Source organism: Aplysia californica, unplaced genomic scaffold (genome assembly GCF_000002075.1).
Source record: "Aplysia californica isolate F4 #8 unplaced genomic scaffold, AplCal3.0 scaffold00242, whole genome shotgun sequence".
In the NCBI taxonomy this organism is placed as follows: Eukaryota; Metazoa; Mollusca; class Gastropoda; order Aplysiida; family Aplysiidae; genus Aplysia; species Aplysia californica.
Window position 1 is genome coordinate 879,026 of NW_004797512.1, and position 19,924 is coordinate 898,949.

The following is a 19,924-nucleotide window of genomic DNA, read 5'->3' on the forward strand; positions in this document are numbered from 1 at the left end:
CCTGGCAACATGACATGTGATAACCCACAGGTGACCACGACTCAATAAGCGTCCATGTCGTTTCTGTTCGTTTCTCTTTTTTTAAAGTTTTAGTAGAGGTTATACGGTGCTCGCAACAGCATAAGGTCATATGAGCACCAAGGGGTGGATGTCAACAGAGAAGTCCTTACAGGGAATCAGACTTACTCTGCTCACCTCTCTAGCTTCAACAGCACAAAGTCTGCTTCGACTTTCAAGGCACCCCGGAAATAGTGGGTCACAAGAGTGTGACAAACATATAAAAGAAGTAGAGGAAAAAAGACAATAGTAAGGATTAGAAAAAAAAAAGCAGCAGTTCCCTGTTGTAGATCAGGCACAGTTATGAGTGTGACATTGATGAATCAGCCCATTTACAATTCTACTTTGGGAATGGCCTCAAGACACTTCAGTCAGTGGCACCGACCCGGGGGGAGGGGGGGGGGGGGGGGGGGGGAGCCGATCATGCCAATGGGGGGGGGGTAATCAGTGAAAGAAAACTTTAAAGCCATAAAAACATTACTTGATACTGACAGAGAATATGCATTTAGAGAAAAGATTCACAACATTTAGAGATGACATCAGGAGATAAGTAGTGTCTAGTGTGGAGTCCATTTTCCGACTTTTAGGAGTTTTTATCATTGTCAAAGCTGTTACCAAGTCATCTCTGTGAACCCAAAACAATATGTTGTGTTGTATGCCCGTATTACAAAGAGTTTCTTTTTCATCTTCTTTTTACTCTGGAATTCAGTGCTGTCAAAGTGAATTTAAATGCCAGAACAGGAAAAGTGAAGTTAGTACAGGAAAATACTTAAATGCAATATAGTGACAATTAGCAGGAAGACCCTGGGGTGGAGGCTGGAAAGGAGAGATGAGCAGCTATGGACATGTGCCGCCTGCTATGATTGTAGCTCTGGATCCAATTAATCCAAGAAATAGTGACAATAATTAGTTGAGTGTAACCAGTTAGGCGGTGGACTCACCCAGTAGACAGCGGCGTTTTGGCACCCTGGCGAGCGCTGCGTGGCTGAGGCGTGGGGCTCTTGTTGCGTGGGGTGGTGGCTCGGCCCGGGGTCAAGTTTTGCTGGGGGTGTGGGGCGCCCGGCCGAGGCCCACCGGGGGATGACGGGTACTGCCTGGGGGTGTGTGGGGACATGTCTGAGGAACGGGGAGAGGAGACCGACATATGAGCCATCTGTCTTTAAACAGGTAGTAATGAACAGGGAGAGGAGACCGACATATGAGCCATCTGTCTTTAAACAGGTTGTAATTACGCCATGCATGACTCACTGACATTTCTTCATCTAGTTATGCATTAATCAATTTAAAGATTTCTTTTAGTCTTTTTTTTTGTAAAAGAGTTTTACGGCACTTGCAACACAATAAGGTCATATAAATTCTGAAGATTAGACGTGTTGCAAAAGAGTAACAAACACAACAAAGAAGAAAAGATCAGGACCATAGACGTTTGATAGGAAAGAAGGAGCACACATCAAAGCACCCGCAAATCACCCACTTCAAATCTTTGTCCCCTTCTTTTCGCTTTACAATTTCCTTACGCATTTCTTTCTATTTTTGGTTAAAGACTGAGTCTAGAAACAATGATCTCCCACATACTCACACGACCTAATGCAGTTGTGAGCACTTTAAAACTTTTACCAAACTAAAACTGAAGAAAAACTGCTGAGCAATTATTAGTACATAATGCATAATATGTACGTCATTCAAAACATTTAGAACTTCTACTTTGGAGATAGTCATAAACTATTTTTTAAAACAAAAAAAGACACATATTTACATAAACACGTGCAATCTTGGACAAAAGCACACAGGACATAAACAATTAATGTCAAACAGACCGACAAAAACTGTTTATAAATGATGGAATTCAATCATATTGTTGGAAGGAAATTTTGTCAGGGTACCTTTAAAATTTCATCACCCTATATAAGAAAAACCAAAGGAAATAGTTCGAAACACAAGACAGAAAAATGTTTCAAACATGTGAAATGTTGTTGCGTTATATAACACGGACACTATAGTCAGGGAAAAGATTAAGTGGGAAGTGTTTACATCAAAGTATCACAGACAACATTTACGATAGGAAGACATGGTCTTTTCCATTTCAAAATTTCTTTGCTAAAACAAAAATATTACAATATTAAATTCAATAATAGATTGGAAAGACACATTTGTTTCATATTTCTATACTCAATTTTTTTTAAAGAAGCTTGTGAATCAAAGGTGAGAAGAAGAATTCAACTTAAACAGAAAGTTTTGTAAGATGGCAAGTAGTATTGTACTGTCATAATGATTTACATTTTTTCATTCCTTATTCTTAACAAAAGATTTGCTGAAAAACATCATAAATTGTGTGTGCAACGTACAATCTTCTTCCCACACTGAGCAAAGGATATATTTGTGAGTGAAGTATCAATACTGTCAGTGAAACATAGGTTAAATATGTGTCCACGCACAAAGACAGTAATCAGTGAACTCATACATTACAGTAGAGTGTCTGACTAATTGCTGCTTCAATACAATAGAATATACGCCTAGGCTTGTAAACATCCTTTGGTGGGGGGGGGGGGGGGATCAAACGTCTTTTCTTCAAAAGCAAGTCTTTCCTCAAGCAAAAACGGCAAAGGGTACGAGGATACAAGAAGGAAGGAGGATTCCTTTCTACAGGTGTCTTAAAAAATGTCTCGATGATGCTCTCAATACTAAGGAGTGGTTGTCACACTCATTCAAAACTATCAGGAACTTCGTGAGGAAAGAAACTTTCAACTAAGCATTCATCTTAAAAAAACAATAAACCAGCCAAACATGAGGAGAAGAATAACACTCCAAAAAGAAACAAACCTTTAGTGCATGCATAGTACCAAATGAATGAACAGTCCACACTACATTTTTGCGTAAGTGGTGCAAAATGTTTATACTTTGATTTATTTCCTGTTCCTCTTTTGATGCTAAATCTGCATTTCTCACAGTCCAAACACATGCAATCATGACCCAAGGATAGGAATTAGAATGGGTTTATGTAGGTTTACTTTGACATAGATTGCATTTTCCACTTGTCCATGCAATAGCAAGAAAAAGGAAGTATAACTATCTTGTTGAGAGACAGGAAAAGATAGCCGTGTAGAGGTCTATGGAGTGAGTCAACACAAAGACATACACAAAAACATCCACAAAAACATCCACAAAAACATCCACAAAAACATCCACAAAAACATTCAAAAAAACATCCACAAAAACATCCACAAAAACATTCAAAAAAACATCCACAAAAACATCCACAAAAACATTCAAAAAAACATCCACATAAACATCTACAAAAACATTCAAAAAAACATCCACAAAAACATTCAAAAAAACATCCACAAAAACATCCACAAAAACATTCAAAAAAACATCCACAAAAACATCTACAAAAACATTCAAAAAAACATCCACAAAAACATCCACAAAAACATTCAAAAAAACATCCACAAAAACATTTTAAAAAACATCCACAAAAACATACACAAAAGCATCCACATTCACAGTAGACAGAACAGGACAACAGAAACACAGAAAAGGAAAAGAAAAAAAAAAAGACCCACTAAAACGCATCCATCAATTATTCCCTTGCCTCGAGTTTGGAAAAACTTAGATTAATGCATAAAGCTGGCTGTTTATTCTTTTGAGATCCAATCTCTTTTTTTTTTGGGGGGGGGGGGGGGTGTTAAGATACAAATAAATATGCGGCATATAATACTGTTCGTTTTTCAACAATTGACAGTTTCATTGTTTTCTCACCATGCATAAACAAATGCACGCATCTAGCAGAGAACATGAAAAGTTCAAAACTTAACTATTTTATTCACATATCATGTTATAATTAGTGGATTTATTCATGACACTTGCTTTTCATCGGTTGATTTTTTTAAAAAAGAGTATGACCGACAAACACATGCAGAGAGTAATAGAAAAATGTTGCTCAAACTGATATCACGTCAAAGTAAAAAGTTCTCAAGAATTGTTCAAAGTCTGTACAAATAGATGTGGTGATGCTTCCTTACCTGGACACTCAAGTATGTCATCTTAGAGATGGATATAAGCATGGAAAGACAATCAACTTTTCATGGTGCTACTTTAAGAACAAATGTTTCTTCCTACAATAACCTGTGTTGAATTGCTTACCTGCTATTTATGTCCACTTAAGGCATATTATTTCTCTGGTTAACATTTATCTCAATCTCAAAACTTTTCCAATCTTCTTGTTTTAGTAGAGGTTTTACGGCGCTCGCAACTGCATAAGGTCATATGAGCGCCAGAAGAATAGAGGTGTTACAAGAGAGTAACAAACATAAAAAAGAATAAGGGGAGATAAGGACGATAGATGTTTGATAGGAAAGAAGAAGCAAACCACACCAGAGCACCCGCCAACCACCCACAATGTACAAATTCAAAAGACTAAATATGACATAAGTACTTACAGTGAAAAACTCATTTCTAAAAAGCCATGATGGTACTTGACCATATCTTTATATATAAGAAAATACACTAATGGAACATGCATGTTATTTTTTACAAAGCAGGTTGATTATTGTCACAAGCAAGCAGATAAGCCAGCAGACAGTGGCAAGGCATGTTACTGAGAACAGGAAAAAATTAAATCCTCATAACCCTTCATGGTTTTATGTGCAAGTCTTTCTTAAAAATCCAACCACACAGAACTTGATCTAAATACTCATTTTTGCATTGCTTTTCATCACAACAAAGTCTTATAATAACAGTTTTTAAATACATCGGCTGCCTTCCCCAATATCATGATGCTGTTATATTACTTCACAATCTGTGCTATCACAGTATTGGCTTGCCTTTTAAAAAAAACAACTGGAAAGAACGACCCATTGCCTTCCATTCCCTGATCACCCTGAATAAAATCTATTCTAGTGAATCCACTGTATTTTTATCAGAGTGTTGTCAAATTTCCCCTTTTAAGATTTTGAGAATTTTGGTACAACTTGCGATGTCTCTTCATGAAAATCTTCATAACACACTGAAATACCAAAACTGCAGAGTCGTCTATTTATTACATTACTCAACAAAGTCAAGAACTTGAAGAGCAACTAAAAAAGAGTTAAATCTGAACAGAAATTCAAAGCTACAGAAAATCAAAATTTCACCCTCAGAGAATGCACACCTGTCTCCCACCACACAGTATCAGAGAAGACTCAAAAGACAAAAAAGATTGTAAGACATTCCAGCAGGACAGGAGGAGTGTTTGAGTGTGTCAAAGAGCATGTCCACTGAGAACATAAAGAAACAAATTGAGGACAGAATGCAAGTAAGATTCTAACCAGTAGCCACAGGACCAACCCATGAATATGAAGAAAAAAAAAAGGGGGGGGTTAAGACAAAAGACAAAAGTCATTCATGCTGTTCGTATTCAGGTTAGAGGCATTGTATCTACTATCTGCATTCGTGACATCAAGAACCCTCTGTGGAATAAGGCCAATCGTTGGATAAGGCAAAAAAATTAAAAGCTCATTGACATCCTCTATCATAAATAGGCCACAACAATTTTATGACTTAAAAAATCTCTGCGCTGGGAATGGTAACAGTACTTAAACATTTCTCAATGACAAATTCAAAAGCTTTGAAAGATTCTTTTTTTAACCCAAATGGCTGCTGGATCGGAAAAGTAAAGTAAAAAGTAAAGTAAAGATTCTTTTTGGGTTTTTTTTTTCAATGTTTAGGAGGCTGCATGATGCTTCAGTAGAAAAAAATGCACACCTGAACATGTATATTCATTCTTTGCAATATCGACAGGCTGAAGGGCTAGAACTCAGATGACCGCTGGATCAGAAAAGTAAAGTAACACGTATATTTCAACAAAACAGTTCTGCTCCTTCAGGAAAAATTTCTCCACACTTTAAAACAAAATTTCGAATTCCAAAATAAGTAAGAAGGAAGTTCATCTTTCACACTCATTTACATGAACTCAAAAAAAAAAACCCCAAAAAATTCCAAAAAGAGGATGTCAAAGAGAGCAGGCACAACATGCAATTGTCAACCGCAATGAGCCGTGCAAGAGAAATAGAGTCTGTGAAGACAGAAAGTAAAAAAAAAGGAAAATACCTAGTCTTCTCCTGGGACCTGTAGACAGCACAAGATTGGGTCTATCAGGTCTACACATATGGCTAGTAAATATTCAAAGAAATAACAATGACAGCAAAGACTGAATTATTAGACACATCGGTCTGTTTGGGGTTTTTTTTCCTTTCTATTTTCTTTTTGTACAATCAGATGCACACAATAAAAAGAAGCATATTTAAAGTACCACTAATTTCAGTGTGTCATTTAAACAAGAAGGATAGTAAAAAGGGGAAGGATTTTACTATCCTTCTCCTTTTCTGCAAAACAAAAGGATGTCAATCAAAAACACATTCACATCCAATTTGTTGATGTGTACTGGCCTGCCTCATCATCCAAAGGAGTGAAAAAAAAACAGAGTGTGTCTTTTAATTCATTGTCTTTGCCATAGCCATGTAAAAATGCTACAGAATATGAACAAAATACATCCACAAACATAGGATAAGCAAAAAGTCTGTTTAAAAAGACACTTCATATTTAAAAAGAAAACAAATCGAATATATCATAAAAGCATGTGGACCTCCACTTCAAGGTTTACATGTACAAATGGAGAAATGATTTTATGCCTTTGGCTTAATTTGCTTAAATTAATATTATCATTACTGTGCTAGCTAGAAAAAAGCTATCCCCTTACATTGTGGCACTGCCAATATCAAAACATAACGCCTAATTCAAAAGTGAAGCGACTATTTTTTATATGCAGGTTGGAGCTCTAAACAAGGCTTCTCGATATTTATAGAAACTACAATTCTATTCATTTCATATCAGTAAAGGCCTTTTTGAAAACAAACTGCAACTTACAAAACACATTAAGGAATTACTACTAAGGATGTACGCTGAAATAAGTGAAACAAGAAATATATTCATATGTGATCTAAAAGAGAAAAAAATCGGTATCACCTGTTATCGACAAAACGGAGAAAAGATTACAACAAGAAACTGTCTACACTTAAGTCTAAAGACTATAGTCTTAATATAAACAACCTAATATCAAGTATAATTATGAAAACAACAACTGGAAATAAATGCAAAATACAACAGAGGAGTACATATACGTTCGTAAAATTAAAATGAAAGAAGAAACACAAAAAATATTTGAAGAAAGCAAGGTACAAAACACCAGTCTGAGAAAACAGAAATAAAGCGCAAAAATATATCGAAATTTGGACAAAACAGCCAATCACATCACTAGAGAAATAAGAAACATCTAAATTATAGACAGAATATGAAAAGTCAGTACAGTCCATAATATATTCTTAAGCAACATCTATTTCAGAAGAAAGGAAAAACACACACACATACACCGGTATGCACGTCAACGTTACAAGCAAAAAGTAGCCAGAATACACACACACGGCAGGCTTTGTCACTTACCAGCTGAAGGCGGCGGACCGCGTGGTGACGACGTCATTTGTCGCAGCTGTTTCTTCGCCTTCTCTGTGGCCACTTTGTTGAAGTGGTCGCGCAGGGCGTGGAAGTTCAGGTATTTCTAAGCATAGGACAAACAGACAATTAGAAAACAATGATAAGTCTTTGACTTGTCTCAAACCTGGGCAGAGAAAACATTGGGATGAAATTCTTTTTGAACCAAGTAAACACGGCAGAGCACGTTTCGCCATGAGCATGTTAAGACAGCTCAGACAGGAAAGAAACAAAAGTTTTTTGTTTTCGTTATGAGTTTGACGGCACTTGCAACACAATAAGGCCATATAAATGCCGAAGATTAGAAGTGTTACATGAGAGTAGCAAACAGAAAAAAAGGAGGGACGATCAGGAAAATGGATGTTTGATAGTAAAGAAGTAGCAAACCACACAACTAAAGCACCCACCAACCGTCCACTGAATTACGTATAAAAGGAGCTGAACAAACAGCACATCCCTCAAGGCAAGAAAAAAGTGATTATGTTTAGAAAACGTTTGTTTTCTTTTTTAAAATACCATGCTAAGGCCTCTTTACAATGTGATTTGCTACATAAAATACTTATAATCTCAGATCTTCTTCACTAAATTTTAAGGGAAGTGAGTATTTCATTTCAACAAAATAGCATTCACCTGCAAGTCTACCCTCCACAGAAACGCTTGAACAAGACATTTACTTTAGTTTTAGCAAGAGTTTTAAAGTGCTTGCAACATGGATATGCCAAATAAGTGCCGAAAAGTAGAGATGTTGCTGGCAAGTAACATACAGAGATAAGAAAAAAGAGAGAAAAGTGATCATAGATGTTTGATAGGAAAGAAGGAGCAAACCACACCACAGCATCCTCCAACCACCCACTGAACGAGATAAATACAGAAAATCACCTGCCTGACAAGACCCAAAAAAATATTCTTTTCTCAATGAAGGCAACAAAGCAATAGAAACATTTTTCAAAAGGCAAAGAAAAATTTGAAAGCGCCTTCATCCTTGTGTGTATACACCCAAAAAATTTCAGACACGAGCAACGAATAATCAAACTAAACAAAAAAATTATACATCAACTTGGATCAAGAACTAAAAGAAACGAAGAAGACATAATCTGTGTCAAAATATAAACAAACAAAAATCGAAAAGAAAAATTTCTTTAAAATACGAAGCATATATTTCTCTCTCCTTGTTACATATATATATAAAAAGCAATGGGGGAAAAAATGACAACCCTCCAAACAGATATAGATTAAATAGCCAAAACCCTAGCAAGCTCAAATATGATCCTTGAATACCTACAACTTGAGATCCTTTGAGAGCTAAAAAAGAAGTAGAGATTAAAAGAGAGGGCAGACTGCAGTGGTGACATGACCATTGTCTAGTTTACCACAAGTCAGCAAAACAATGGCCACATTCCAGCAAAAACAAAATGGAACAACAGCGAGACTGAATAACTGAATAGAAGAAAACGAAGCAGACCACCGCAACAGTACACTCACCAACCACTCGTTCAAAACAAACATATCTGACAGCATCTTTTTAAGTGTGCTAAAAAAAATAACAACAAGTAACAGACAAATCCTACTCACTTTAATTATTTCTCTTCATATTCTATAGCCACAATACCCCCCGGGGCAGTGCCACTGACTGAAGTGTTTTTAGGCCATTCCCAAAGGGGGGAATTTAAGCATAGTAGAATTGTAAATGGGCTGATTCATGTCACGCTCATAACTGTGCCTGATCTACAACAGGGAACTGCTGCTTTTTCTTTCCTGATCCTTACTATTGTCATTTTCCTCAACTTCTTTTGTATGTTTGTCACTCCCTTGTGACCTGCTATTTTGGGGTGCCTTGATAGTCGAAGCAGACCTTGTGCTGTTGAAGCTAGAGAGGTGAGCAGTCTAAGTCTGATTCTCTTTAAAGACTTCTCTGTTGACATCCACCCCTTGGCGCTCATACGACCTTATGCAGTTGCGAGCGCCGTAAAACCCTCTACTATAAAATATATAGCCACACTACGTGCACTACAAATTGCTGTAACTTCTTTCTACTTAGGTCATAAAAGAAAATAGGGAACTTCAACGCTTGTCTCTGCATATACCATGTCATTAAGTCTTCATTTCTTTCCCATCAAAGTGACACGACAAAGCAAGATTAGTATTGTGGGCTCGAGGATCAAACCATTTCCTTGCCATCATTGCCATAACCTAACCCCTCTTGTCCGATTTGCTTTAAATAAAGACAGCATCCCATGACTGTCAATTACGTTTTATTGAACAAAAGTAGAGCAATCATTCTCCTTTATTATTCGGGTCTATTTCTCTATGCTCTTTTCTTATCTTGCTGACTCTTCCCTCCCCCCCCCCCCCTCTTTCTGTCTCTCTATCAACTTTTCCACTCTCTCTCTCTCTGAACTTTTCCCCTCCCTCTTCGCTCTCTCTCAACTTCTCCCACTCTCTCGCTCTCCCTCTCTCCCCCTCCCTCTCTGTCTCCATCCTCACCTGCACATGTCCTTGCCTCTGTGTGTCTAACATTGACAGCTTGTTCTTGAGCACCTGGTCGCTGATGCCTGTCTGGTTCTGCACACGCCACGAGACCACAGCACCACATCAAACAACATCGCACAGACCAACAAAGTTTGGACCAGTGGAAACACAGCGCACCCCACCACAGAATCAGGAGTAGTGGGCAACACAGAAGGTTTTTGTATGCCGTTGGATTTAGGACGTTTTTTTGTTTTTTTAGGGAGGAGTGTGCAGGTAGGTGTGAAGGGGAAAGGGGTCATGTGAAATGTGAGTTTTCGGGGTAAAAAATTAGGTTCATATGTCACATTTATTCAATTCAAATAATGTTTGTTTAATAATAGTGTTATTTTTAGAAGTGTGCATATGTTCATTTAGGGCCAGGTTGGGTGGGTACGGTCAGAAAAAGAAAGGGAGGGGGAGAGAAAAAAGAAAATAAACATGAATAAAACCAACTTGCATCAATGTGTAAACAAACAATTCACTAGAACCATAAACCATAATCTATTCTGAAGAAACTGAAATAAATAAACAGAACTAACATTACCACAACAAAAAAGAAACAAGTGTTAAGTGGGAACAAATTTTTTTTCAAAAGTTACAGACAAAATAAAATAACTACAAACGTAACTGCATCCATTAACAGTGAATACCATATGTTTACGACACAATCTGGGGCGCTTTGATTTTTCTGAAACAGTCGCGTCGCCTTGACAACCACGCTGGCCATTCCGTTCCCTTTCACAATGAATCCCGTGATCGAGAGGACTCTTGTTCTTATTTCTGTCACACAGACTCTGACTTCTGCGCATGCCACAGGGAGACTTCTAGGAAAATCACAATTAGAAAAGTTTTCCAGTGCGCTGTTGAGCATATGAGCACAAGACACAGCATTGCCCAGCTCTATTGGGTCACAGCTTTTGAACAAATAGAAGTACCAATTTTCTATCCTTTTCAATGTGTCACCACTTTAAAAAGTGAAAACACACTCGTATATCCATTCCATTGCAGTTTTTATTATTTTTCCGAGAAGAGAACGTTTAAAAAAAAAATCAAAAGTAATTTATAGTGAAGGCAGGAAATGGTAATTTGAAGTGAGTGAGCACTTTTTCTTTAAAGTGTTGAAAATTGCTAAGGAATATTACTATTGGAAGTGGGGGGAAGGGTGAAGGGGGAAGAAACATTAATCATTATTATACAAACAGTTAATTTGTCTAGCATTTTCTTATTTTCAGCTTCATACAAAACTTTACCACTAAAACATTATTGATTTTATCACATTTCATTAAACCACTGTGCTTTCTGAAATCATTATTTTCCGAAAATGGTTCCCAACTCACACCTTTGTTCGGGTATAAACAGCAGAACAGAGACATGACAACGATCATTGAAACATTGGGGGAAAAAGCAAGACAGACCACAAGACACAAAAGAAGGACAGTACCCAGGAAGGGCACACTCAGGTACGGTACAACATTCGAATGAACAGACCCTGTGTCCACCAAACACCCCTCACAGACAAAAAATAAATTATGAGTAGCATGACCAGCAAACTGCAAACTGACCGGAGGGATTCCTTTCTTCTCCACATGCTCCTGCAACAAAGCAGCCAGCTCCGTCCGCATCACAGCCAGAGTCGGATTTTTCCGCAGCTCCTCCAAGAACTGACTCGCGTGCAAGGACTGTGTCCCTGTTTGTCTGTGACGAAAGAAAGAAAAAAAGGGGACAAATAAATAGGGACACGGAGTGTATTGCAGTCAGGCTGTTTTAATGAACTGAAAGATAAGATATGGTAAGATAAGATAATACTTTATTATCCCATACAGAAATTTTCCTTGGCTGTACAGGGCCGTAAAACACATGCAAGTATACATAAACAATTTAAATTATATATATTACTCTCATTAAAATTCAATATGAAAGGAGAAGTAAAGCTGACAAAATGTACATTTACATCAAATGCATCATTCAACCACATGCAGATTTACTATTCGAGAAGCTGATTAATGCACTAAAAGACTCAACATAATGGCGAAAAGTTAGCTGATGTGACCAAAAAAATAAAAAAGGAATAAGAAAAAAACCATACACTCTAGTTCATCCTTCACAGACTGAGAGAGTAGACATTTTACACCCATATCGACACAATTTAGATCACTAAAGGAGTAGGTTGCTCCGACCTTGCCTGTCAGGACAAATAGGGCTGTACAGGATACAACCCATTAGAAAAAACGGAGACATAAAATAAAGTATGGACTGTGTATATTCAAGTAGTCACTGATGACTTCAGCGATCAGATAAAAAAGAAAAGAAGGTGAATCATCTCTGTACAAAGAAAAGTGAGAAACGTCAAACTGTCCTTATCGTCTAGTCAAATAAATAACATGTGAAGCAGCCTGGTGAAATCAAGCGGTCGGCAAAATAATGAAATTGAAGAAACTGGCATTTTTCTGCCAGTTTGACCATTTTTATTGAATTTTAGTTTTTCGGCTCTACACCATTGTTGTCCAATTAAAAACACACTTCTGGGTTGATTTTACAGAAGAATGGTGATTAAAGGCACAAAATAATGTTAGTTTCCAGTTTCCATGGACTATCAAGCTTGGGAAATAACCAAACTTTCGCGACCATTTTCTCGTTAATTTAACCTTTGAAACAAGGCGACCCCACCTTCTTCAATCTCAAATATCTTGACTTCTATTCAAGATAGATGAGCATTTTTTTTTCACCAATAGCAAGACAACTGAACAAGCTTTAAGATGATAAAAATAACTCCACATGCCGAAAAATTTACGAGCGCCCGGTTCCACCACGCCATGACACATATCAGAAAATTAAAAGAGAGAAGAAAGACTGTTGTAATAATAAAAATGAAACAATAGTCGACTGATAAAAAATCATTAATTATTTACATTAACAAGTACACTGCTCCTCGTTTTGTCAAAACCTTCAACAACATTTCATGCCAGAACTAGACAAATCTGATAAAACACAGACATCAAGGAAGGACAGTGAAAAGTTCAATTTCTCCATAGACTCTACTTACCCAAGTGTCGACGCATGTCCAGTGTTTCTGTCCAGAGTTCTTAAACTGCTGGTTCCAGTACCAAACGCTGAAGGATAACAAAAAAAGAAATCACTGAATATCATCCTCCCTTCCATTATTTCCCATTTAATCTAACTACATAAGCCCTTAAATACCACAGCTCGAAAATATGGATTTTAAAAAATCAACCCAAAGAATGCAAAGCATCGACCATGAAGAAAAAAAATGTGCCATGGCCACAGTTAGGGTCAAGCTCAAACACAGTGAGGATGATCCTTCTTTGAACAACCAGTGGGGCATTCTTGAACACAGGTTGTAGTAGTTCATGACTCATCACCCACTTTGTTTTTTTGTTTTTATTATTTTTTTGGAAAGTGTTTTATGGCCTTTGCAACAGCATAAAGTCATTTGAGCGCAGGGGATACATTTAACATTTTCAGTTGGTAGGAAATTTTGAATTTTGAACAGGGGGTTGCCGAAGCTTACTCTTATTGATTTTGGACCACCAACGGATCTTTAACGTGCGCAACTTGCACACGGTACCTCCAAATTTTTTCGCCCTTGTCCGAGAAGGCTATGTGTAGATCTTTCCATCCAGAAGATCAGGGGTGTGGCTGAAAGACAGCAGTAGGAAGGAGCCAAGGAGTAGCAGTAGAAAGGCTGCAGAAAGAGTCAGGAGCCCAGAGGAAGGGGCAAAGAAGGGGTAGGGGTAGAAAGTGGAGACAAAACAGATGACAGAACATTGTTAAAGAGTAGGAAAGGAGGTGAAAGGAGAACATTTTAGAGAAAAAAATTTTACGTCACTATCCGGATTCGAACCCGGGACCCATTGAATGAGAGGCAAACACCTTGACCTCTAGGCCACCAGAGCCCCCCACCCACTTTATGGCATGCTGAAATTGGAGGTGGACAATTTATTATGATGTGCCAGTTCTTAAAAAGCCCAAAACTGCCTCTCTGTTTGCACCTCCCCCCCCCCCCCCATACACAGATACAGACAGGTACACACATAAACAGATACCTCAACTCTCTTCTCTCATCATCAAGGTACATGTTTTTGTGTTTAACTTGCTCTCTCTCTCTCTCTCTCTCTCTCTCTCTCTCCCTCCCTCTCATTCCCTCTCTCACTCCCTCTAGCCCTCTCTCCCTCTCCAAAGAGATACCTGCACTCTCCTCATCCTCCTCATCGCTGGGGTACATGCTGCTGTGTTTGATCACCTCTCTGGGCGTGGTCCCTCTCGGAGTGTGACCACGTGGCGTGTGCCCGCGAGGCGTGTGCCCCCGTCTGCCTGGACTCTTCAATGATTTCACCTCCGACTGAATTAAACAAGACACACAAAATAACAAGAGAGGTAAGATACAAACTTAACATCCCATTCAACACAGGAGCACTACATGTGAACCATTTGACCTATTGACATCTTGAGACAATCACACAGAAAAGAGTTTGTATAGAATAGGAATGAACATAACAAGCAAAACCTGACAAAGCAAACCACCCGGGACAGTGCCACTGACTGAAGTGTCTTTAGACCCCCCGGGGCAGTGCCACTGACTGAAGTGTCTTTAGACCCCCCGGGGCAGTGCCACTGACTGAAGTGTCTTTAGACCCCCCGGGGCAGTGCCACTGACTGAAGTGTCTTTAGACCCCCCGGGACAGTGCCACTGACTGAAGTGTCTTTAGACCATTCCCAAAGGGGGGACATTTCTCATTCAAGCATAGTAGAATTGTAAATCGGCTGATTCATGTCACGCTCATAACTGTGCCTGATCTGCAACAAGGAACGGCTGCTTTTTCTTTCCTGATCCTTACTATTGTCATTTTCCTCTACTTTTTTTGTATGTTTGTCACTCTCTTGTGACCTGCTATTTTGGGGTGCCTTGATAGTCGAAGCAGACCTTGTGCTGTTGAAGCTAGAGAGGTGAGCAGTCTAAGTCGGATTCCCTGTAAAGATTTCTCTGTTGACATCCACCCCTTGGCGCTCATATGACTTTATGCAGTTGCGAGCGCCGTAAAACCCTCTACTATAAAAAAAAATATATATATGACAAAGCAACAATTACAGATGGGGAAAAGAAACCAATATTTTCAACCCCTGACCTATAGCAGTACAAACATAACAATGTTTTATCAGCTCTACTATGATCTTTTTTTTTTTGCTTTGTTTTTTTTATTTAAGACATTTTCCATGGTGCTAAAAATGTTTCGCTTTAAGTAGAAGTATAGGAAATGTACACCCATGAATGATCTTTTCCAAGGCTCAGTCTCACCCATTGGCAAGAAACTGAAACTTTTACCATTCTCTTTTGCAACTGACCAAGGTCCTGGTAGATGTAAATGTTAATTTCAAAGACAATTAAATATCTGTTGAATACAATAAAAGAAACAAATACAAAACAAACTGGAAAAAAGATTTCTCGCCATCAAAATCCTTCCTATTCCTTATACGCTGTGCCCACTATGGCTGGATCGGGCCGATCGCCCGACTCGATCGCCAGAAACCGAAAACAAACATGTTTGTTTTTGAGGCGATCGAGTCGGGCAACCGGTCCTATCGGCCGACCCCAGCCGTAGTGGGCACCTCGTATTACAAATGGCTTACACTGGGGGGAAAACCAAGAAAGACAAGCAGAAAAAAAACCCAACAACAGAGGGACAGTACCATTGAAGGATGGACTAACCTTACCCAGTGAAAGTGAAGGAGAATATTCAAATGAACATTAATCGAATTTGGTCTTAAATATTTCTTTGTTTGATTTGATAGTTTGAGTACAGAGAAGCACATCGACACAATAACGGTCATTTAGTGCTGAGAAAAGGTAAGACAGACAGAAACAACAGAAGGAAAGCAAAGAGGTAGGACCTACCAGTGGCGCCCTCCAACCACCTGCGACTTAACAGGTCAAGTCAATGAAATTAGCAAAGTTACAGTAAATCAACAAATGCTAGTTTTATGCCGATAACTTTCAAAGTGTCAAACAGAGTCTAAAAGAAGTAGATCAGTAGCTAAAAAAAATAGAAAATGAGAGAGGAGAGGCAAGGGTGAAAGAGTGAGAGAAGATAGAGAGAGAAAGCAAGAGACTGACAAACTGAGAGAGATCAAGAGAGAGTCAAGTACACAGATTGACGAAAGAAATATCTTTAGAAGTAAATCAAACATATAGTGTAAGAAGCCACCACAATCCAAAATCACAAGAAAAAAAAAAAAAACATTTAAAGAAAGTAAAAAATTTCTAGCCCCCTGACCCTCTCTTTTCAGAAAGAACCTGGCAGCTGTAGAACTCCGCAACCAGTATTGTCTTAACACATATGTGTCACGAAGCGATGGAATCAGGCGCTTGTCATTCACTGGGTATAATGTAGGGTTATTGGTATCATCTTACAGCCTGTTCATTTGCCTCCTTTTTCATCTAAAAAATATACATCTATGTTGAATAGAAGTCGAAATATTTGCGATTGAAGGTCAGGGTCGCCTGGTTTCAGAGGTAAAATAAGCGAGAAAATGGACGCCAAAATTTGTTAACTTCCATAGCCTGAGAGTCCTTGGAAACTAGAAATTTAAATTTCTTTGTGCCTTTAATAAATGTTTTTCACTAAAATCCACACAGAAATGTATTTTTAAATAGACACAAAAAGTGTTGAGCCAAAAAAATAATAATAGAAAAATAGAAAAAAAATTGCCCATCGGCCCCCAAAAATGCCGATTTCTAGGACCATTATTTTTTACGAGCGCCTGATTTCACCATGGGGCCTCACATATAATTACACACACCAGCACCCAGAATAAAATCAAAGACTAAACTAAAAGCCCTGACCACAACTCTTTTGCAATTCCGGAAAGAGTGTAAGCAATCAAACTTTGAGGCAAAGGGAGGGAAAGATATGGTTACAGAGTTGGTTTATGAGATATCACACACAAAACATACCAGGGAAATATTTTCAAGCGCCATGCCACAGACAAGGTAGTCCAGGGATTGTTATAATTATTCTTCTAGGAAGAAATAGGCAAAGCAGGCAGACAGACTTATAGTTTCATCAAAGGACACTCTTGGACCTAGGCATCTAGAGAGTATATATATATCCTTCCGAACACTCTGCATTAAACTTTTAAAAATCTAAATGTTCTGTACAAGATTGGTTAATGCGAGATATATTTACCAAACTGTTCTATTTTATATCTCAGAGCTTAGAAAAATATTATGGAAATAAGCCTATTGACGTCAGGTATTACAATTAACATATACATTGCAAAGAAACATTATTCCATTGCTCAATAGTCTGCACTAATGAAGTAAAATTTTCATAGAAAGTATCTGCCTGCATTTCATATGAAAGCTTTATCCCCTTGCATGTCAAAGAACGTGTCTAGAATGTTCACATCACACATGTTCTACCTGGTTAACTACATTGAATCTAATAAACAGGCAGTTACCTCATATGGTAAGATATTTATTTATCTATGGTGCGAACATCCCAGGTTCCAACCTCTACAGAGAACATTTTCAAAGATACGTCAATCAAACAGTTCAAAAGACCATCCTTCACAAAAGGACACTTTATACTCAAAATCCAAACCCCACATTATCTGATGGTTAAAAGTCACACGAAAAGACAACATCTGTGGACGCCTACCACTCGGCTTATCTCCTGCTCAATGAGTTGCTCCTGTGCCTCCAAGACTTTCTCCTGCTCTCGAGATTGCTATGGCAAGGAAAAAAGGGAAGAAAAAACAAGCTGCATGCAAGGTAGGAGGTCAGGAAAAAGGAAGGAAGCGAAAAAGGCGCGCAAAAATATTATGGAAACGTGCACTGCAGAACCTGGAGCGGGTAGCTACTTTCCTACAGACATGACTTTGACGAGCTATCATGGCTTTCCCAACTAAACAATTAATCATTCTTTAAACTAAAGTAGGAGGGGCAGAGGGTGCAAGGATGGGGGAGCAGGCTGAAAGTCAGAGACAGCACCAAGGATCCCGAGTATTTTTCAGATGGAACTATACAAAAGAATTTTAGCTTCAGATTTCCGAGAAAGTTCAGATTCTACACAGGACCTAAGGCGTCTGAGATCTGTCCCAGTATCTAAATGAATCTGGAAGAAAATATTTTTTAATTGACAGACTGTCAGCCAAATACCATCTTCAGCTTTCTGGAATTCAATAGCTGAACCTGTCCGAAACGACTTCCCATTATCAAGGTGAAAAGTAGTTATATTAAACAGTTTGTCCTCTTTGGAAGCATCATTATAATGAAGAAAGTGGGTGGTTGGCGGGAGCTCTGGTGTGGTTTGCTCCTTCTTTCCTATCAAACATTTATCGTCCTTATCTCCCCTCCTTCTTTTTTTATGTTTGTTACTCTCTCTTGTAACATCTCTAACCTTCGGCACTAATATAACCTATTTGTGTTGCAAGTGCTGTAAAACACTTACTGAAGACAAACTTAACGGAGAAAAAAATGCAAGAACGTAGGGCAAGTGGTCATTTGTCCAGGTGCCTGTCTCGGACAGGTGGTGTTTAACACAGGTTCAAAGTACTATTACACCTACAAACATGCACAAATCACGTTTTGTATCTCTTTTTTCACTCAAGACTATGGAAAGAATACAATGAAGTGTAAATAATACACGCGTTTATATGTGAGTAAATAGAATTCACAAATCTGACCTCAGACCTGATAGGAGATGGGCAGGTGACTTATAGTATAACTAGTGGTACAGAAAAAATTGTCTCAAAACGCACAATCAAAGAGTAATAATCTGTGAATACACAAGCAAGCAGACCCCCATGCCTTGACATTCTCATTAAAATCCAAACCAAAGCAAACCATGTGATAAACTGTTACAATAAATGAGGCCAAAATTAAATATTTCGACACATGACCAGTGCACCTATACAAATCAGAGTAAAAATAACTGAACATGCCAACTAGTCTCACACTTTGTAGAGTCCGTTTTCCACTTTTTCCCCCTTTCTGTTTAGAAAATACAAGAAAAATAATTTCCTTTAAATTTCCACACAACAGCATTTCACAAAGTGAAGTTCAATTATAATTTATCATTTAGAATTTCAAACAGCATTTTGTATAATATTGACATTTAAACACAATTTCAGCTAAATTTTCAAACTGCATTGCATACATTGAAATTTAATTCTAAATGTGTAAAATTGCCATGGACACCCATACTGGTCCTGAATTCTTTCAAGGAAAGTATGAGTAAATGTTGGAAAACAAAGGAGAATTTAGTGTGAAACTCGGGATGGGGCAGGAAAAAAAGACAAGCGAAAGCAATAAGCAAGGGCTAGTGACCTGGGCTCATACACAATAATTCTGTAAATGAATCTCATGTCCACCGTATAGATCTTAATCTTAACATGTACATGTTGGGAATGCCTATCCCTGTAAATCAAGGCTTAGAGGTAGAACAAGGCATATATTTTCCATGGTACTTATTGCTACAATTTGAATTCTCTAAAAATAGTTGAAGCAATAAAAACTCCTTAGATTATGACCAAGATTTGGTAACTAGCAAATGATTCAAGATACTTGAAACCAAATACATAAACACATTTAAAAAACAAATACTCCCTCCTCCCCCCCCCCCTCCAAAAAAAAATCATTTTTAAAAAGGACGCTAAGAATGAGAATACATCAGTGGTGTTGAGTTAATGGAAATAGAAGTTACAAGAAGCACACACTCTTTCAGAGACAAAAGCTCTTTGACCACGCACAGATGGACTTAAAACTTCTTTGTTGAACAACTCTGAGTCAACAAAAGTTTGCAAAGTCTAAGCGTAA

General features: G+C 38.1%; 1 protein-coding gene across 1 annotated transcript in view; it reads right to left on the reverse strand.

Moving 5' to 3' along the window:
- Positions 1–19,924, reverse strand: part of LOC101854505 (zinc finger protein DZIP1L) — a gene marked incomplete in the record, with an annotated part of 43,214 nt that overhangs the window by 5,244 nt on the left and 18,046 nt on the right. Inside the window, 8 exon segments of the mRNA XM_013083582.2 lie at positions 999–1,173; positions 6,145–6,162; positions 7,534–7,648; positions 10,066–10,143; positions 11,652–11,784; positions 13,133–13,199; positions 14,296–14,449; positions 17,766–17,834. Coding sequence (XP_012939036.1) covers positions 999–1,173; positions 6,145–6,162; positions 7,534–7,648; positions 10,066–10,143; positions 11,652–11,784; positions 13,133–13,199; positions 14,296–14,449; positions 17,766–17,834 — 809 coding nt within the window.